The sequence below is a fragment of the Rhinolophus ferrumequinum genome, chromosome 8, assembly GCF_004115265.2.
Source record: "Rhinolophus ferrumequinum isolate MPI-CBG mRhiFer1 chromosome 8, mRhiFer1_v1.p, whole genome shotgun sequence".
NCBI lineage: Eukaryota > Metazoa > Chordata > Mammalia > Chiroptera > Rhinolophidae > Rhinolophus > Rhinolophus ferrumequinum.
In genome coordinates, this window is record NC_046291.1 from 47161400 (window position 1) to 47179452 (window position 18053).

Sequence of the window (18053 nt, forward strand, 5' to 3'; positions counted from 1 at the left end):
CATGGAAACCATTATTTCAGGCAGACATTACTTTTTTCTGAGCTCCCCCAAAGACCTTTGCTTTTACATTCCTCAAAATAAACGTGACATTTGATTCATGGCTGAAAAGTGTTATAAATCTAGGATAATTTCCCACCTCATGTTTGAATAGATTTTCTGTTATAGTTGAAAATCATTCTAGCTTTCCTCCTTATCCCCTCTTGTGTGACATTTATGTCTTTATTCTGATTTATCATTGTAACTTTTTAGAAAAGGTGCATTAAAGTATTTCCTCCCTTTCCTCTATGAAAATTAGGTAAGAAAGGAGGCAGAGAAGACTGCCGTAACTAAAGTAGTAGTGGCTGCCGAAAAAGCCAAGGAACAAGAATTGAAATCAAGAACCAAAGAAGTAATTACAACAAAACAAGAGCAGGTGCACGTAACTCATGAACAGGTGAGAATGTTTTTGGATGTGAAGTTATTGTTGCTATTACCTGTGTCAACACATATAATAATGTTTACGGTGAAGGGTTTTGTTTCTCGGGCAACAAGATTGTTATCACAGATTGTATCTGTGTATTCCTCAGTACTAGATATCGGAGTACCTTAGAGTTTACCGCATGCTTCCCTCATGCCAACAAAAGGATCTCTGGGAACACCAATGGGGAGTAGGAAGAGGGGTCTCATCCACATTCTAGGGATGCACTACCTAAATATTTGACAGTGAAGGAGGTAAAACCAGGGAGGACAAATAGATGCTAAGGTAGAAACAGGGAAGTGTGGCAAAGAGCCCTGAACACACATTGCTTAATAACTGCTTTCCGAGTCTTTGGGAGAACATTTAAATATGGATTTGAAGTGGAATGGACAGCATGACCTTCTTAGATCAAATGACCAGAAAAAGTGAAAAGGACAGCCCCATGATGGGAGGAATTCAGGGACAGATTAGATAAGGCCAATTGGTAGGGCTGTTGGCCAGTGGAGACAATTGTCAGTTGGGTGGTTTGAGGAGATAAACTTCCAAGTTTCTTTCCACTCTGAGATCTTGAATTTTAGTGATGATGTTTGAGATTGGCAAAGAGGCAAATGGGGAACACATTCCCTCTATTGACACCCCAACATACACATCTTTGCAGTCCAGATCCAATACAATATCCTTCAGGGGGTTAAGGATTTGGAAAACCTTTTGCCTGGAATATGCACAAAAATTTTCTCCTCATGAGATCTCAATTTTAGAAAAGTAAGTCTTGATATTTCAAATCATGACAATATTTAGGAAAATTTTCAAAGCAAAAATTTTGTATAAAGGCAGACTGCAAATTGTCCATATTTGATTTCTCATATATAAAATAAAAGGCTCAGACAAAATTATTTCTAAGGCTTTCCATTTTGATATCCTATGCTCACCTTTAGCTCACAGAAGTGGCATGGAATAATACTGCTATATATCTATTTATAAAAATTATACGTCTTTTCAAAGAAGACAGTAACTCTCCAATTCAAAGCAAACAGTATTGAATGCAACTTTTTTTCCCCTAAGTTATGGTATAAACAGAAAAATAGCATGGTCATATTAATAAAAATGAAATAATTTTGTTTTATTTAGTGATACCTCCAGAAAAAGAACTTTACTTTTTTCTTCAAATTCCTATTTTGTTATATTTAATAAACATTATGTCACTTCCATTAGAGATCAGGAGGCAATAAGGTTTTCTTTTTATCATTGATTTCAGATAAGAAAAGAAACTGAAAAAGCATTTGTACCAAAAGTAGTAATTTCCACAACTAAAGCCAAAGAACAAGAAACTCGAATTTCTGGAGAAATTACTACAAAACAAGAACAAAAACAAATAACTCAAGAAACAGTAAGTTCCATTTTGTAAATACCTTGTAGTTTGTTGACATATACATTCCATCTAGCTGCCTGTGCCCTATAATCAAAAACTCTAAATGGAGGAGTCTTTTGTGTATGTTCTTTTTGTTGTTTCTCTACGGCTAGTATTGAAACCCTTTCATGACAGAAATTCTGTACTCATTGCGCACTTTTCCATGACATTTCTAGAACATACTTAAATGGAAACTAGCTCTTACCCCAGTCTAGTTACCCACTGATACAGTCACATTTTTCACATAGCCTGAGCCCTCAGTCACTTAGGTTATAACACACGAACTGCATAATTGTAAGACATATGTGTGCACACATGCACACCAGTCACGAACCCTCCAACTAAATATCCAGGGAAAATGAGGAAATATTGAACATCAGGGAAGACTAGTACTTCTTCAAAAAACTGTCTTAATTGCTGCTTGATAAACTAGGACCTAAAAGTGTTTTCTGCTCTTGTGCCATAGAGATATGTGAAAACAACCTCGAGGTCACTAAAATTCCTTCTGTCTCATGTGTGAAATCAAACCTTAGAGTGCCAGAAAAGAAGCATATATTTTGAATTCTTTCATGTTGGGGGGTAGGGGTAACTCCTGTGCTCACCTCTCTTGATCTTACACTCTTTGATGATCCCAGAGCTACTTTTTAAAAAAGATCCAGTTGAGAACACTGTATACTGGGGGTGCCAAAAATATATATACACATTGTAAGAGATGGTCAACGTTGTTTAAGCAGTAGTTCACCGTAATGAGAAGTGTCTGAACGCTGATGGTAACCACTTTGAGCACCTCTTGTAATTGCAGAAGTCAAACATAACTTGTATTCGTCTTTTGTTATCAGTATATTGAGTATTACAATTTTAATACAGTTTTCCTTTCTTAAAATGTGTACACATTTTTTTGGCACCCTCTGTACTTAACAGGCTGGCCAATGGCTGCCAGATGAATTTCCCTCTCCTTATAGTGAGTCAGAGACTTTGAATGCACAAGAAGCCTATGTTCTATAATCAAGGGCATAGAAATTCCTGTTGCCATTGCAATGCTGGCAAGTTCAGCCTGACTTGTATAGTTTCCCAGCCATTTGCCAGTGGCCGCTCACTGGGTTCCATAACATGTCAACATGTCTCAAAGATGAGACCTTTTCAGTTCGAGGACAGTCGCTAAGGGGTAGGGGGGGATAAAGAAGCCCATTCCTTAGGAAAACAAAAGTCTCTGTTTTAAATTCAAGTGTAGACTTCTAAAATGGAAATGTGATATTTTCTGTCTCACTGCTAAGTGTTCTGTATTCTCCTGAATGTTACAAGGATATCTTGCCATTTCTTTTGTGCATTTTGAAACTCAAGTCTTTATTTTACTCTGAAAATCAGATAACACAGAAAGCTGAGACAACTGCTGCATCCATGGTGGTAGTTGCCACTGCAAAGCCCACAACACTAGAAACAATTCTGGGAGCTCAAGAAGAAATTGCCACACAAGATCAAATACACATAACTCATGAAAAGGTGATGACTTACTGCTGGTGTGAAATTCACTCTTGTATCATTTCACTTGCAAGCCACCTATATTTTCCTCATGTTAATCATCACTCTTTCACCTTTCCTTATAACTCAAATAGAAAAACTTCAAAACCTCTCGTGAACTTTTTGCCACCTATCTAGCTTTCACTGCCACTTTTCATTCCTAACCTTCAGACTTTCTTTTGATTGTTACTAATGTGATATTATATTTCCCTATAATGTCTTCCTATTGAAGTAGACTCCAGTGTGCAAGTCAATTGACAAAATACAAAAGTATGTGTTATTTATGGCTCTATTGGATTTCCTATAGATTATAAAAAGAATATTGAGAGAAACAGAAATGCATCCTTTGTTCTTTTATTGCTAATCACATATTTTTCCTTTTAGACTTGATTTAAAAAAAATATTTTTGCTAATGAAGCAGTATGGATGATCAAAGCAACTCAAGTGATATACTAAAGTGTGATTAAAATGTCCTTGACTAGGAAGAAATTCTGCTTCCTTTCTCAGTTTTGACCTAAGTTTCTTTTATTATAGGCTGTATGAAATGTAATGACCATTTTCTCATTTATTTTTTTTTGTCATGTGACCAGATAAGGAAAGAAACTAGGAAAACAGTGGTACCTAAAGTCATAGTTGCCACTCCCAAAGTCAAAGAACAAGATTTAGTATCAAGAAGTAGAGAAGGCATCACTACCAAAAGAGAGCAAGTTCAAATAACTCAGGAAAAGGTGAATACAGATATTTGAGATGGGAAAAGTTCATCTTGAAACTGATTTCTAGTAAATCATTAACTATGATGTGGTATGAATTATTAATCTGTATTTTCCTTTTTGAATCCCAAACTAAAACAAAATGGTAAATGTGTGACTGCTTCCCATTAATTTTATCTGCACATTTGATTTTCATCCATCTGTAACATTTGTAATTCATTTTATTCACCATTATTCTTTGCATGAAGATTAGCATATTTAGCCTGATTTTGAAAAGCAACAAGTGGAATAATCTGGAGTTAACATTTCTGAGTTTTGTGACTCCTAGTCAGTGTGAACAAACATTGCCAAGTAAAAGTTAACTTCTCTTGTGTAGTGAACCCTCAATAACATCATCTTGCATCCTCACTAGGAGGGGGGATGGGTCATACCATGTGTGTCTGAAGCCCTGTACAATTTAAAACTTGATTTTACTGTAATAATCAGATGAGAAGGGAAGCTGAGAAAACTGCCTTGTCTACAATAGCAGTTGCCACTGCTAAAGCCAAAGAACAAGAAACAATATTGAGAACTAGAGAAGGAATGGCTACTAGACAAGAACAAATTCAAGTTTCTCATGGAAAGGTGACTATTCTAAGTGTGAAGTCCCCTATTATAATACATTAATACCAAATCTCATGTGAAATCCTACTATAATACATTAATACCAAATCTTGGAATTTCTTATGTTTGAGACACTATTAACCTAATTTGCTTTTTAGATGATTAAGCAATTGGAAAGCAAAAAGTCAAATTATTTATTATTGTTAATATCACTACATAATCCTTTCCCCACTGATCTCTTTACTATTATTTTCCATTTTTTATTATTAACATTTAGAAATTCTCCAGAAAATGATTGAAATTGCATGCAGGCTAATTTTAATATACTCCATGCACATAAATATATGTGTAAATGATGAATCTTACTGTCAAAAAGATGTATGTTTTGAGGGGGTCATGAATTCAGTATATTACATTGTAGAGTATGGACTTATTTCAGGAAATTACCCATAATTTTCTTCATGTGAAACATTATCTTCCCTGCTCCCCCTTCCCCCCATAAATATCAGATGAGGGAAAAAAAGCTGAAAAAAATGGTAGTGCCTGCTGCAGTAGTTTCCACTAAAACTAAACAAGATAAATATTAAAATCTACGGAAGGAATTAACCAATCAGAATAAATACACATAAGCCATGAAAAGGTTGTTTGTAGCTATGAAATTTCCATGAATTAACTTATTTCCCATGACACTTATCCCAAATGGGCTGTTTACCTAATTTTATTCTTTATTGCTAATACAGTTTTTGGAAATTAGCAACTAAAGTTTTTCAATTTCTTTAGCATCATGGTGGAGTCCTGTCTGTATTTCCCAGTGTTGTTTTCTATTTCTACATTTTTGGGGTTTTTTTTTTTTTCTAAGACATGATTTAAGATCACCTTTTAAAATATGTACCCAAGTCAAATATTGAATGGCCTATCAGCCTTTCAAAAGTCTCATAGAAGATAGAATTCTAGTATGTAGCATGCTTGGTGAGTGATTATATTTAAACTTTTGTTTGTTCTGGACCATGTAAATTTGACTATCTTATTTTTGTTGTTAAAAATTAGTTAAGAGTGGAAGCTGCAAAAATGTCTGTACCCAAAGTAATAGTTACCACTGCAAAATCTACTGAACTAGCCACACTGACCAGGACTAGAGAAGGATTTGCTATTAAGCAAGAACAGATACAACTTATTCGTGAGAAGATGAAAACTGATGCTATGGAGGTGAAAAGCATTGTTTCATCCCATTTCATCGTCATCAGCTCTCATAACCTTTCATCCATCATGAGTCATTGTGCTCTTCATGTTCCATTTACCTGCTTAACTGGCCAGCAAAACATTAGCGACAGATTCAGCCCAGTTTCTCCAGTGGAACAGTTAGCATTTCTAGTAGTGAAAATCCAGATTAAATAACACTTTTCTTGGTGTCTCCTAAATTAAGTCTCAGCATTTAACTGGTATGAGTTGGGGGTCTCCTTGTCCAATTATTCTTCTTGCTTAGCTAGGTTCCAAAAATGTGAGGGATGTTGGGGTCCATGGAGAAGTAAAAGCAGCTATCAGCATAGGGTATACATTTTCAGTTGTCCACCAAACGACATATGTATATAGATTTGATATACATTAACTCAGGGAAAAATATATAGATGCTTCCCCAATTTAAAATATCCTACTGTAATTAAACTTTTTCTTGTGTAAGTTTTAAATTAAGAGCAAGATCTATATATTTCAGTTGGCAAATTACAATTTCTTTGAGCCTAAGTTTGTCGTTGTTAAAGTAAAACTAAAACTTAACCTGACTACCTCGTAGCTGGTAGACTACATGTAATAATAGATATACATTACATGTAAATATATGCGTGTAAATATATACATATGTACACATGACATATAAGGTAATATATATTATATAATGTATTATGTAGTATATAATGATATAATGTATATACATATTATCTGTTCAATATGTTAACATTTTAAAACATCTATAAAATTAAAATAAACTAATAGCCCATATGGTTAAAAAGACAAGAAACAAATAAACAGATGAACAAACTTAACTCATCTAAGCCTCACATATGTTTTATAGTTTCTTCTAAAATGCAATCTGAAGATGGCATTTATAATTCTTCAAGGCAAATTAATTATATTGTAGCTTCTTAGAAGGAAGCACTGGAGAAAACCCATGATCACTAAAAGCCCAATTCCATCTCAAAAATCCCTCAGTTTTTTAAAAATCTTAAATGGTTCAGATAATAATTTTAACAGATATACAGGTAGCATACTTGAAAACCATTTCAGATACACTCTAAATTCTCTTCACAGCAGCAGAAAAGAAAACTGGACATGAATAAAATATTCCAGTGTTACTTTTAAAGAGCACCGAGGCCTGTGGTGATGTGATTTTTGCAGTGTGCTCTTTCCAGGTGTTGCCTAGAATCATAACGTAAAGCCCCATCAGCTAGTTTGCTTCTTTAAAAGAGCAATTCCTTTGCAAACTGTGTTCCCATTTATGTTAATCAAGTTCATGGAAATGAGAAAACATTGCTGTTCCTTCTTCCTTTTAACTCCCAGTAATAATGAAAATAAATAGAATTTCGCTGTGAAAGTTTATTCTCTTGAATCCAAAAAAGATAACACGTTTCATTTTAATCAAAAGATCTTCAATTCATGTGCTTTGAGAGATTTTTTTTAATATATTAAAAAATTCTTATCCCTAGGGAATCCTAAGTAAATTAATATGCCTCTCTGTGTGTTCATGAGCTTTCATGTTATCTCAGGTTTGCATGCAACCGTACAACTTTGCAGCAATTGATTTTTCTGGATGGGTCTATGACTGTATTTGAGTACACTTTTATTATTGCTGTTATTGTGTCAACATGAGATTAAACGATTGATCGAAGATAATAAAAGTAATTAATTGAAGATAACCAGCCCCAAAGTTCTGATTTCCCAAGTGCCTCAGACATAACCCTAGAAAAACTCAAAATCTCCTTACTAGTTTGTATACATATTGTGTTATCCTACGTTGCGTATGTGTGATTTAACTTGTAGTCTAAATAAGCAGGTATATATAGAGTGTATCTAACTAGATGTCCACCCATTCTAATAATCAACAAATATTAAGTTCCTAAATACGTTTATGAGTTACATTTCTGAAGACATTAACACAGCTAGATAATATAGGTGCCACCTGACTATCATGCCTTCAGGGATTTGTCTGCTCTTGATGACTATCCTAGGAGGAGGTGTCCCAGGCTCACTTTGACATTACTATGTATTAATTCTGCACACCTTGTCTCCAGGTGGGCGTTGGGAAAAAGGCGGAAGCTGTAGCAACAGTTGTTGCTGCGGTAGATCAAGCCCGTGTCAGAGAACCCAGAGAACCCGGGCATCTTGAAGAATCATACGCTCAGCAGACCACTTTAGAGTATGGATATAAGGAGCATGTTTCTGCCACAAGGGTAGCTGAGCAACCCTCACGTCCCGCCTCGGAACCCCAAGTTGTCTCTAAAGCAGTCAAGCCTAGAGTGATCCAAGCGCCTTCTGAGACTCATATCACAACTACTGATCAAATGGGAATGCATGTATCATCACAGGTGAGTCTGCACCCGCTGTCACTTCACCTTATCCGTGGGAAAGCAAACTTAACTGCTCTGGTCCTCTGGTGAAGAGTGGTATCACTGAGTTTCATTTCAATGCAGATCAAGAAAACTACAGATGTAACAACGGAAAGATTAGTCCATGTGGATAAACGCCCCCGCACCGCAAGCCCTCACTTTACTGTTTCAAAAATTTCTGTTCCTAAGACAGAACATGGATACGAGGTAAGAAGTTAAAGAGCCTGACAAAGAAATGTTTTGCTCAAAACAATAAGTATCTAATGTGTGATGTAGCGTGTCTTTGATATAGGCCAGGGTGGCCTCATTTGGGTTAAGTCTGTTCGCATTCATAGTGGACTGAGAACCCCTAAAGTTTGCTTTCTGAAACTTGCCCTGCAGGGTGAGCCTAAGATGGCAGGCAGTTCATTAATGTACACCTCTGAGGAGACACAAATTCATGCATGCTTCTCTCTGTTTCATATTTTGTAAAAGGTGGTATATTACACAGTTTCTTTTCCTTATGCAAAGAGACATTTCAGAGCAACTTAACCAAGAATGCATATCAATAGTAAAAACAGACATTGAGAAATCATATACAGAGGGTGCCAAAAAAAATGTATATGCATTTTAAGAAAGGAAAAAACTATTAAAAGTGTAATACTCAATATATACCGATAACAAAAGATGAATACAAGTCATGTGGATACATTTTTGTGGCACACCCGGTATTTATATACTCAATATAGCAAGATGGAGAGGTGGTATTTTGTGTTGGTTGGGTTGGATTGTAGAGTCAAACAGCCCTGAATTTGCATCCCAGCTCTGCCCCTTATTAGCTCTGTCGTCAGGGGCAACGTAATACGTGTAAAAACCTTAGCAAGTTGACAGCACATTATAACCCTCAATATTCATCACTTTTGTTCTTATTATACACATCTAAGACACAGAATTCAAATCTTTTTTTTTTTTTTTTTAAAGATTTTATTGGAGAAGGGGAACAAGACTTTATTGGGGAACAGTGTGTACTTCCAGGACTTTTTTCCAAGTCAAGTTGTCCTTTCAATCTGAGTTGTGGAGGGTGCCATTCAGCTTCAAGTTGTCGTCCTTTCAGTCTTAGTTGTGGGGGTGTAGCTCAGCTCCAGGTCCAGTTGCCGTTGCTGTTGCTAGTTGCAGGGGGCGCAGCCCACCATCCTTTGTGGGAGTCGAATCGGCAACCTTGTGGTTGAGAGGATGCGCTCCTACCAATTGAGCCATCTGGGAGCTCAGCGGTCCTACCAACTGAGCCATCCAGGAGCTCAGCGGCAGCTCAGCTCAAGGTGCCATGTTCAATCTTAGTTGCAGAGGACACTGCCCACCATCCCTTGTGGGACTCGAGGAATTGAGCTGACAACCTTGTGGTTGAGAGCCCACTGGCCCATGTGGGAATCAAACCGGCAGCCTTCGGAGTTACAAGCATGGAGTTCTAACCGCCTGAGCCACCGGGCTGGCCCCTAGAATTCAAATCTTGTATGCCTTCAAAGAATTATAAGGCACATTTAATATCTATATTTGGGATAGTCCCAAATTACTATTGAAACCAAATAATCAGCAACAGAATAAAAACAGTAAGAAAGTCTTTAAATTGTTTTTCTGAATGTCTCCATTTTCACCTTTCAAACAGATTTGTGGCTGAAACCTAAATGTACTATTTTAAAATAGTTCTTAGGAATTTCTTACGTATTTTAATAGTTTCTTAATTTTGAATTTTTCACTGTAGTATTTTCAAATGCAGCATTCATTGGGATTGTTAAGTGAAAATTCAGGACTGATCTTGGGAAGACCCTCAGTCCCTTTATGATAAGAAAGTAAAGTTCTCAATACAACTCTTTAAGATATTTTCAGTATATTTTACAAAGTGGCAGGAACGACGAGGAGCTTCATAACAGGCTTATCTCTGACTTTTCACTAACTCTAAGAGTGATAAGGAGAACATTAAAAAAAAGAAACGGACCCTATAGAAAATAGATTCGAACTCACCACAGGGATGATCGTGGAGAAGCACTTCTAAAGGATGACTTGGATGACAGTTAAATGACTATTTTCTGACTCTGTTTCCATTTAGGCATCAATAGCCGGTAGTGCTATTGCCACATTACAAAAAGAGTTGTCAGCCACATCTTCTGCTCAGAAGATCACCAAACCAGTGAAGGCACCCACTGTGAAGCCCATTGAGACTAGAGTGAGAGCAGAGCCCACACCCTCACCCCAGTTCCCCTTCACTGACACCCAGGAGACTTACAAGAGTCAAGCTGGCATTGAAGTGAAAAAGGAAGTGGGGCTGAGCATCTCTGGTAGTGCAGTCCGTGAAGAGCGCTTCGAAGTACTTCACGGGCGTGAAACCAAGGTTGGTCACTGCACTGCACGTTGTTTCTTGATCCATCCCTGTGAATGAGGGCCGGGTGTTTATATTACAGAAGTAGTCAGCCAGGTGTCTTGCCTCTGTCTCCTTTACTGTGCTCAAACTTAATTTTAGTGTGTCAGAGCTCTTTTCTTCAAATTATTATATAATTTGGCATGTGCTGAGTTTATGACATTTCCTCTCATTTTCTGGGTCTTTTGTAACATCCTTTGTAAAAATCATAGGTAACAGAAACCGCAAGAGTACCTGCACCTGTTGAAATCCCTGTTACTCCACCAACTTTGGTCTCGGTGAGTGAAGAAGTTGATTGTGTTGAATGATATGCTTATCTGGTCAAATAATTTTAACATGTGCAAAGATCAGTTTCTCAAACCGGAAAATGGCATTAGTGAGTTTACAAATGCTCATTTTAAGACCACACACTACTTGGCAACGAAAAGGGGAATTCTGTGTGGCAACCATCAGTCATGTAGTCAACAGATTTAGTGAGTTTCTATTATGTGGATGGCATTATTAAAAACATATGGAGATACATAAAGTCAAATTCAGCCCTCTGAAATATTTGCCTTATTATCAGAGAAAAATGTACATAAACAAGCAAGATAAGATATAGAATGTAATAAGCAACTCAGCAGAGAGAACATCCAGAGGAGAATGGTTACTTCCATTTGGGGGTAGCATGGAAAGCTTTCTTAAGGAGGTGGCATTTGCTGCTGAGCCTTCCAGCTTTGTGAAGAATATGTGAGACTCACAGATGGTGCAGAGCTGCCCCATTATATGGTATTAATACAGTTCTACCATACCAACTTGGAAATGCCGTGCATTTATTTCAACTTGGGGATATTCCAATTTCCAAAGGAGTCTCTTTACTAATATCTCTAGAGTCCTGATCATTAAAAAAAACACACATTTAATGGCAATTAGAATGTCCAAGTTCATAGCCCCACATTTTCTATAACATATGGAAATAATAAATGAATATGCACACATACCAATACTATATCCTTTTTCTTCTCTCTTCAGGGCTTAAAAAATGTGACTGTCATAGAAGGTGAATCTGTCACCTTGGAGTGCCACATCTCTGGATACCCATCCCCAAAAGTGACATGGTACAGGGAAGACTACCAAATAGAAAGTTCCATTGATTTCCAGATAACCTTCCAGAGTGGAATTGCTCGTCTTATGATTCGTGAAGCTTTTGCAGAAGACAGTGGACGATTTACCTGCAGTGCTGTGAATGAAGCTGGGACTGTCAGCACGTCCTGCTATCTAGCTGTGCAGGGTTAGTGTGGCCACTCTCCCACCGTCCTTCCACACGTGCCATCACTCTCATTCATCACTCTCAGCTGACACTTCTTTCCACAATATGGTTTTTGTGCACCTCATAATGGTGTCACCTTTTGGAATTGGGGGTTAGATTATGGGGTCAATTTAACTGTCAGTGCTAAGCAAGGGTCACTACCAAAATGGGATAAATGTCTGACTTTAAAGGAGAAACTTCTGTCTTCTTCCAGTGTCAGAAGAGTTTGAAAAGGAAACCACAGCCGTGGCTGAGAAATTTACCACAGAAGAGAAACGGTAAAACATTATTTTGCTAATTAGTATTCATTCTAGTTGATTCTTGAACAACACAGGTCTGAACTTTATGGATCCACTTACATGTTGTTTGTTTGTTTGTTTTCAATAAATACAGTCAGTTTTTCACATTCACCAATCTTGCCTCTGCAGATTCAACCAACCAGGGATAGAAAACAGTATTTTCACATTCACAGCTGCAGATTGCCAACTGCAGACTGAAAATACTGTTTTCAATCTGCAGTTGGTTGAATCTGCAGCTGTGAAACCTGCGGACGTAAAGGGCCAACTTTAGAGTCAAAGTTATGATGTGGATTTTCGACTGTGTGGAGTCAGTGCCCCTAACCCCTGCTTTGTTCAAGAGTCAACTGTACAGTATTGATTTTTAAGTCCCTTTAGTATTGACCAGTTGCAATCCAGAAGCTAATATGAAGGAAATTCTTTTTCCAGCTTTGTGGAGTCAAGAGATGTGGTAATGACTGATGCAAGCATCATAGAGGAACGAGCAGAGCCAGGAGAACCTGCCGCTCCTTTCTTTATTGTAAAACCAGTGGTCCAGAGACTGGTGGAAGGTGCGAGCATTGTGTTTGAATGCCAGATTGGGGGCAACCCAAAGCCCCATGTCTACTGGAAAAAATCCGGTGTTCCTCTAACCACTGGATACAGGTATTTTGATGGCTGAATGATATAATTCTTTGTGATTTGTGTAATATGTATCTGAAGCCTAGAGAGAAGTAGAATATACTTACCCCATCATCCCCAAATGTAGGCTGTTTCATTATGGAGCTTTTATAGTGTGTTTTGAGGTATTTTCACATTTTTGTACAAAGTATTACTGAGAAACAAAGCTATGTGAAAAAAGTGGAAGGAAGATATATTCCTTTTTATTCTAGTTTGATTCATTTATAGTGCTACTAAAATAGAGAAAATGTGTATTTTTACAGGTGTTTTTACCTGCACACACCCACACATATTCTTCCAGATATAATCTGAGACAACTTTCAATACAAATATATAATAATTAAGTTGCTCAAAGGTAAAAGCATAAGGGTCATGTAATGAAGAAGAAAGTTAGTAATACATGAAAATTTATGCTAATAAATTTGCTGCAATTGAATATAAAATTTAGTTTTGAGTTTCCGGCCACTTAAGACAAAAAAAGGTAACCTGATGATTTAAATATGTAACTATCATATCGTAATAAGAAATATAGTGTACAAAAGGCTTAATCCTGAAATATTTAAAGGAATTCATTGTTTTAATTATCAATTTGATCTTCAAATAAAAAAATGAACAAAATAATGGAAAAAAGAGAAAGTACCTAAGTTTTGAAATGACTGTTTGCTAACATGAACATGGCAGACCCTTATTTCCATGTGTCTGATTCTAGTAGTATTATATTCTATTATTTGAGTATATGAATATTCCTTAAAATGAAACTTTTAACTTGTTTGGCCCTCATTACTTGTGTCCATGTATTTTTCTCAATTTTCAGCAATCTTATATTCTATAGTAGAGCTTAGTCATATGTTTAGGATCGTTGAATTTTATACCCCAGATCCACATAAGGATTATTTTACTCACATTAAGGTGACATATGACTGAATTTCTGTTTGTTCATTTCCATAAAGGTACAAAGTAAGTTACAACAAACAAACCGGTGAGTGCAAACTGGTGATTTCAATGACTTTTGCTGATGACGCTGGAGAATACACTATTGTTATTCGTAATAAGCATGGGGAAACCTCTGCATCTGCCTCCTTGCTTGAAGAAGGTAAGTGCAACTCAGACTGGTTCCTATGAGACTTATAAGAATGAAAATATGTGGCGATAGCAGTGCTGTGTGTTTGTCGAAAGGCCTGCTGCAGTCCCTTGGTTCTCTCCCTATCACCCTCCCTTCTTGGCCTTAGCCGTAATAAAAAATGTTTTAGACCACATGGACTCAAAAGCCATACTGGTGCTAAGCTTCTAAGTTTCTAGCAATAGTTTCTATTTGGTGCATTCATTTGGTACATATTATATCTTTGAAGATGCAGGGATTCTAAATCCAGTTGCCTTCCAGATCCAGACAGATAGTATCAGTGAGTGCAAGGAAGACAATGGCTGACTGCAGAGTATGTGCCCTGCCTCAAGGGGGCAGTAGTGCCCCATCTCCAGTACGTTGCTGCCAGGCTCAGTGTTGCTAGAGCTTTTGATATTTTAGGGAAGAGCTGGAAATCACAATTTTAAAAATTCATAAGTAATTTGAAAAAAAACCACGTAATAGCATTTAGGCCAAACAAAATGTATATGTGGGTTGTCATTATCTGTGCTTAGCTATTCATATTTACAGTGGACTATTTCACACTCTGTCTCCTTTGATCTGCACAACACCCCTTGGAGAAGTTAAGATATTATCCCCATTTAGCAAATAAAGCATTCAAGAACCAGGAGGTAAATGAATTGCCAAAAACAATTCATAGGAAGATCTCTAGAATAGATCCCAAAAGATTAACTGTTAATATGAAATCTTTCTACAATAGTAGTGGTTGGTTTGACTTTTTAGTGTAAGTTTGGTTTTGAAATTCAATCTAATAAATATTTATTGAGCACTTTGATAGTAAAATTTGGAAAATCAGGCTTTTGGTTATCAACTTTCCCTAATGTGAGGCATAAAGGCTTTTACATAAGGACAATAAAAATTAAATTATGTTCTTAACTCCTAGCTGAGTATGAGGCACTGATGAAGTCCCAACAAGAAATGTATCAGACACAAATGACTGCATTTGTACCAGAACCTAAAATTGGAGAAATAGCCCCTGGATTTGTATACTCTGATTATGAAAAAGAGTATGAAAAAGAACAGGCCTTAATTAGGAAGAAAATGGCCAAAGATACTGTGATGGTCAGAACTTTCGTAGAAGACCAGGTGAGTGTAACAATAATGACCAAGTAAACCATTTTATAAATTATACTTTCCTGCCACAATGCCCCTTTTTTTGTTTGATATTTTCATTTTCAAGTGATGGAGTCAGGTTAAATCACTATTAGTACGTTCAGGTCCACTGCCAACAATTTTTCTTAATCTTCATGACATGTTGCACATATAACTTTAGAAGTAGGGATTACATATATACAACAAAATATGACTTTAGAAATAGGGATTATATATAGTCAGTAAAAACAAATATTAGCCAAGTTCATTACTGCCAGTATCCCTTCACATGAATAATGAACATTCCATATGTGTAACCTGTGCTTTTAGAATACCATTTACCTGAGATACCACAGTATAAACTGGCAAAGATGACTGTAACGCAGATTAAAAAGACAACAAACAAAAAAGCTTTCTAACTTTTTCTCCTAGTTAAGTACTTTAATCAATCTTTATCTCTGAAACTAATATCTTTAAAGAATTTCTGTCAGTAAGGATATATCTTCTTAACAAACTGTCATCTTTTTTACTACATAGGAATTCCATATTTCTTCCTTCGAAGAGAGGCTTATTAAAGAAATTGAATACAGAATAATAAAGACTACATTAGAAGAACTTCTTGAAGAAGATGGTGAAGAAAAGATGGCAGTTGATATTTCTGAATCTGAAGCTGTTGAAGCAGGATTTGATTTAAGAATCAAGAATTATAGAATCCTTGAGGGGATGGGTGTTACTTTTCATTGCAAGATGTCTGGATATCCATTACCCAAGGTAAAATATAAACATTTATTCTACCTCCATGCCACAGTAAAGATAGAAATCAGTACACTATAATTATTTTACCTAAATTTTATTCACATATGCATGTTATTTGCAGATTGCATGGTACAAAGACGGCAAGCGCATCAAACATGGAGAGAGATACCAAATGGACTTTCTACAAGATGGCAGAGCTAGTCTGCGCATACCTGTTGTTCTTCCAGAAGATGAGGGAATCTATACTGCGTTTGCCAGCAATATTAAAGGAAATGCAATTTGCTCTGGAAAATTGTATGTGGAACCTGCTGTTCCACTTGGTGCTCCGACTTACATACCCACGCCAGAGCCAATGAGCAGAATCAGGTAAGACATAGTAATAATTTGGGTTGGTTAGTATTTAAATTGTTTAAAACACCAAATATCCCAGTAGTAAATTGCTGTTGTGTTGGGGGGAAACAAAACTGAAGGCTGAGATATCAGAAACCTTCCATTAGCAATACTACTGATCACCAAGAGTTTGAATTTCTTGCCTCTATGGAAGATGAGCAAAGCATTTTCAGTAGTGTAACATACTCTTCATTTTGCTGGTATCATATCTGATATAATGAAGGCTGTAAGGTTTATCTAACACCTGATTTTACATTTGTTGGCCCCAATTTATACAACAACCCTGCAAAGTAAGGATTATTATTTCTATTTTGGAAGTGGAGACACTGAGTCTCTGCAATCCAACGAAAACTGCCTTAGTTTAACTAGCCCATAAGTGGTGGTGCCAGCACTTGAAATACAATCCAAGCCATTCTGGCTGCAAAATGTAGATAGGGTTTTGTTTTCTTTTGTTTTCCAAATAATTTCTACGTTTTTCCTCCTGTTGGATAAAACAGAATGTTTTTCTTTTTCCATAAATTTATTAATTGGCTTATTTAACCTACCAACATTTCTTGAGATATTTTGGTAGTAGAATCAAAAAGGCTTGTTGACTAAATAAATCAAGGTGGTGAGAGAAAGACAGTGTTAAGGATTGTTCCAAGATTCTGAGTACCTGATACCTGGCTGTATTAAATGAGTACTGACTGGGTTGAGGATATAGGAAAAATATAGTTTTGTGGGCAATAATAATACATTCCATTTTGGATTCCAGTGAGTTTGAAGTGCCTCCTACAACACACAAGAACTAAATTCTAAAATAATGTTAATAAACAAGATAGAAAGAGCTTTGTTTATTTTGCTGTTTTTTTTCTCTATGCCTCATGGAAATGTTCCATTTTCCTTTGTTTTTCAGATCCATCTCTCCACGTTCAGTGAGCAGGTCTCCTATACGCATGTCTCCTGCACGGATGTCTCCTGCAAGGATGTCACCTGCACGAATGTCCCCTGCAAGAATGTCTCCTGGACGTAGGCTGGAGGAAACAGATGAGGCACAACTTGAGAGACTGTATAAGCCAGTCTTTGTGTTAAAACCTGCTTCTTTCAAATGTTTAGAAGGGCAAACTGCCAGATTTGACTTAAAGGTTGTGGGTAGACCTATGCCGGAGACCTTCTGGTTTCATGATGGTAAGTATGATAAATTTTTGCTGACAAATTATTAAACTCAAAATAAGCTTACGCGAGTGTCCAACAATTTTTTAAAAAACTATTTTAATAATCCGGTTTTTTCACTTACTTTTTTGACAGGCCAGCAAGTTATCAATGACTATACCCATAAAGTAGTCATTAAAGAAGATGGTACCCAATCACTGATTATTGTCCCTGCATCACCCAGTGATTCTGGGGAATGGACTGTGGTTGCCCAAAACAGGGCAGGCAAATCTTCAATTTCAATGATTTTAACTGTGGAAGGTATTTGCTTTTAAAATAAAAAAGAAATTGCCTTATCACTTGGATTATACACAGGTATTTCAGCCCTTTTCTCTCTAAATGATGACCTCTCTCTTTCAGCTGTGGAACATCAGGTTAAACCAGTGTTTGTGGAAAAACTGAAAAATGTCAATGTAAAGGAGGGTTCCCGACTTGAAATGAAAGTCAGAGCTACGGGTAATCCTAATCCTGACATTGTGTGGTTGAAAAACAGTGAAATCATTGTACCTCATAAATATCCAAAAATCAGGTAAGTTTGCTGGGGAATAATAA

At 36.6% G+C, this 18053-nt stretch overlaps 1 protein-coding gene across 2 annotated transcripts in view; it reads left to right on the forward strand.

The window, feature by feature from the left end:
* Window positions 1–18053, forward strand: part of TTN (titin) — a 271719-nt gene that overhangs the window by 12720 nt on the left and 240946 nt on the right. For both annotated transcript variants that reach the window (XM_033112268.1, XM_033112266.1), the window contains 19 exons: window positions 296–433; window positions 1713–1844; window positions 3231–3365; window positions 3974–4111; window positions 4580–4717; window positions 7981–8274; window positions 8380–8502; window positions 10379–10660; window positions 10900–10965; window positions 11699–11957; window positions 12190–12253; window positions 12701–12916; window positions 13882–14024; window positions 14956–15158; window positions 15702–15935; window positions 16042–16286; window positions 17206–17477; window positions 17598–17762; window positions 17862–18030. In XM_033112268.1, coding sequence (XP_032968159.1) covers window positions 296–433; window positions 1713–1844; window positions 3231–3365; window positions 3974–4111; window positions 4580–4717; window positions 7981–8274; window positions 8380–8502; window positions 10379–10660; window positions 10900–10965; window positions 11699–11957; window positions 12190–12253; window positions 12701–12916; window positions 13882–14024; window positions 14956–15158; window positions 15702–15935; window positions 16042–16286; window positions 17206–17477; window positions 17598–17762; window positions 17862–18030 — 3416 coding nt within the window. The remainder of the gene's footprint in view (window positions 1–295; window positions 434–1712; window positions 1845–3230; window positions 3366–3973; window positions 4112–4579; window positions 4718–7980; window positions 8275–8379; window positions 8503–10378; window positions 10661–10899; window positions 10966–11698; window positions 11958–12189; window positions 12254–12700; window positions 12917–13881; window positions 14025–14955; window positions 15159–15701; window positions 15936–16041; window positions 16287–17205; window positions 17478–17597; window positions 17763–17861; window positions 18031–18053) is intronic.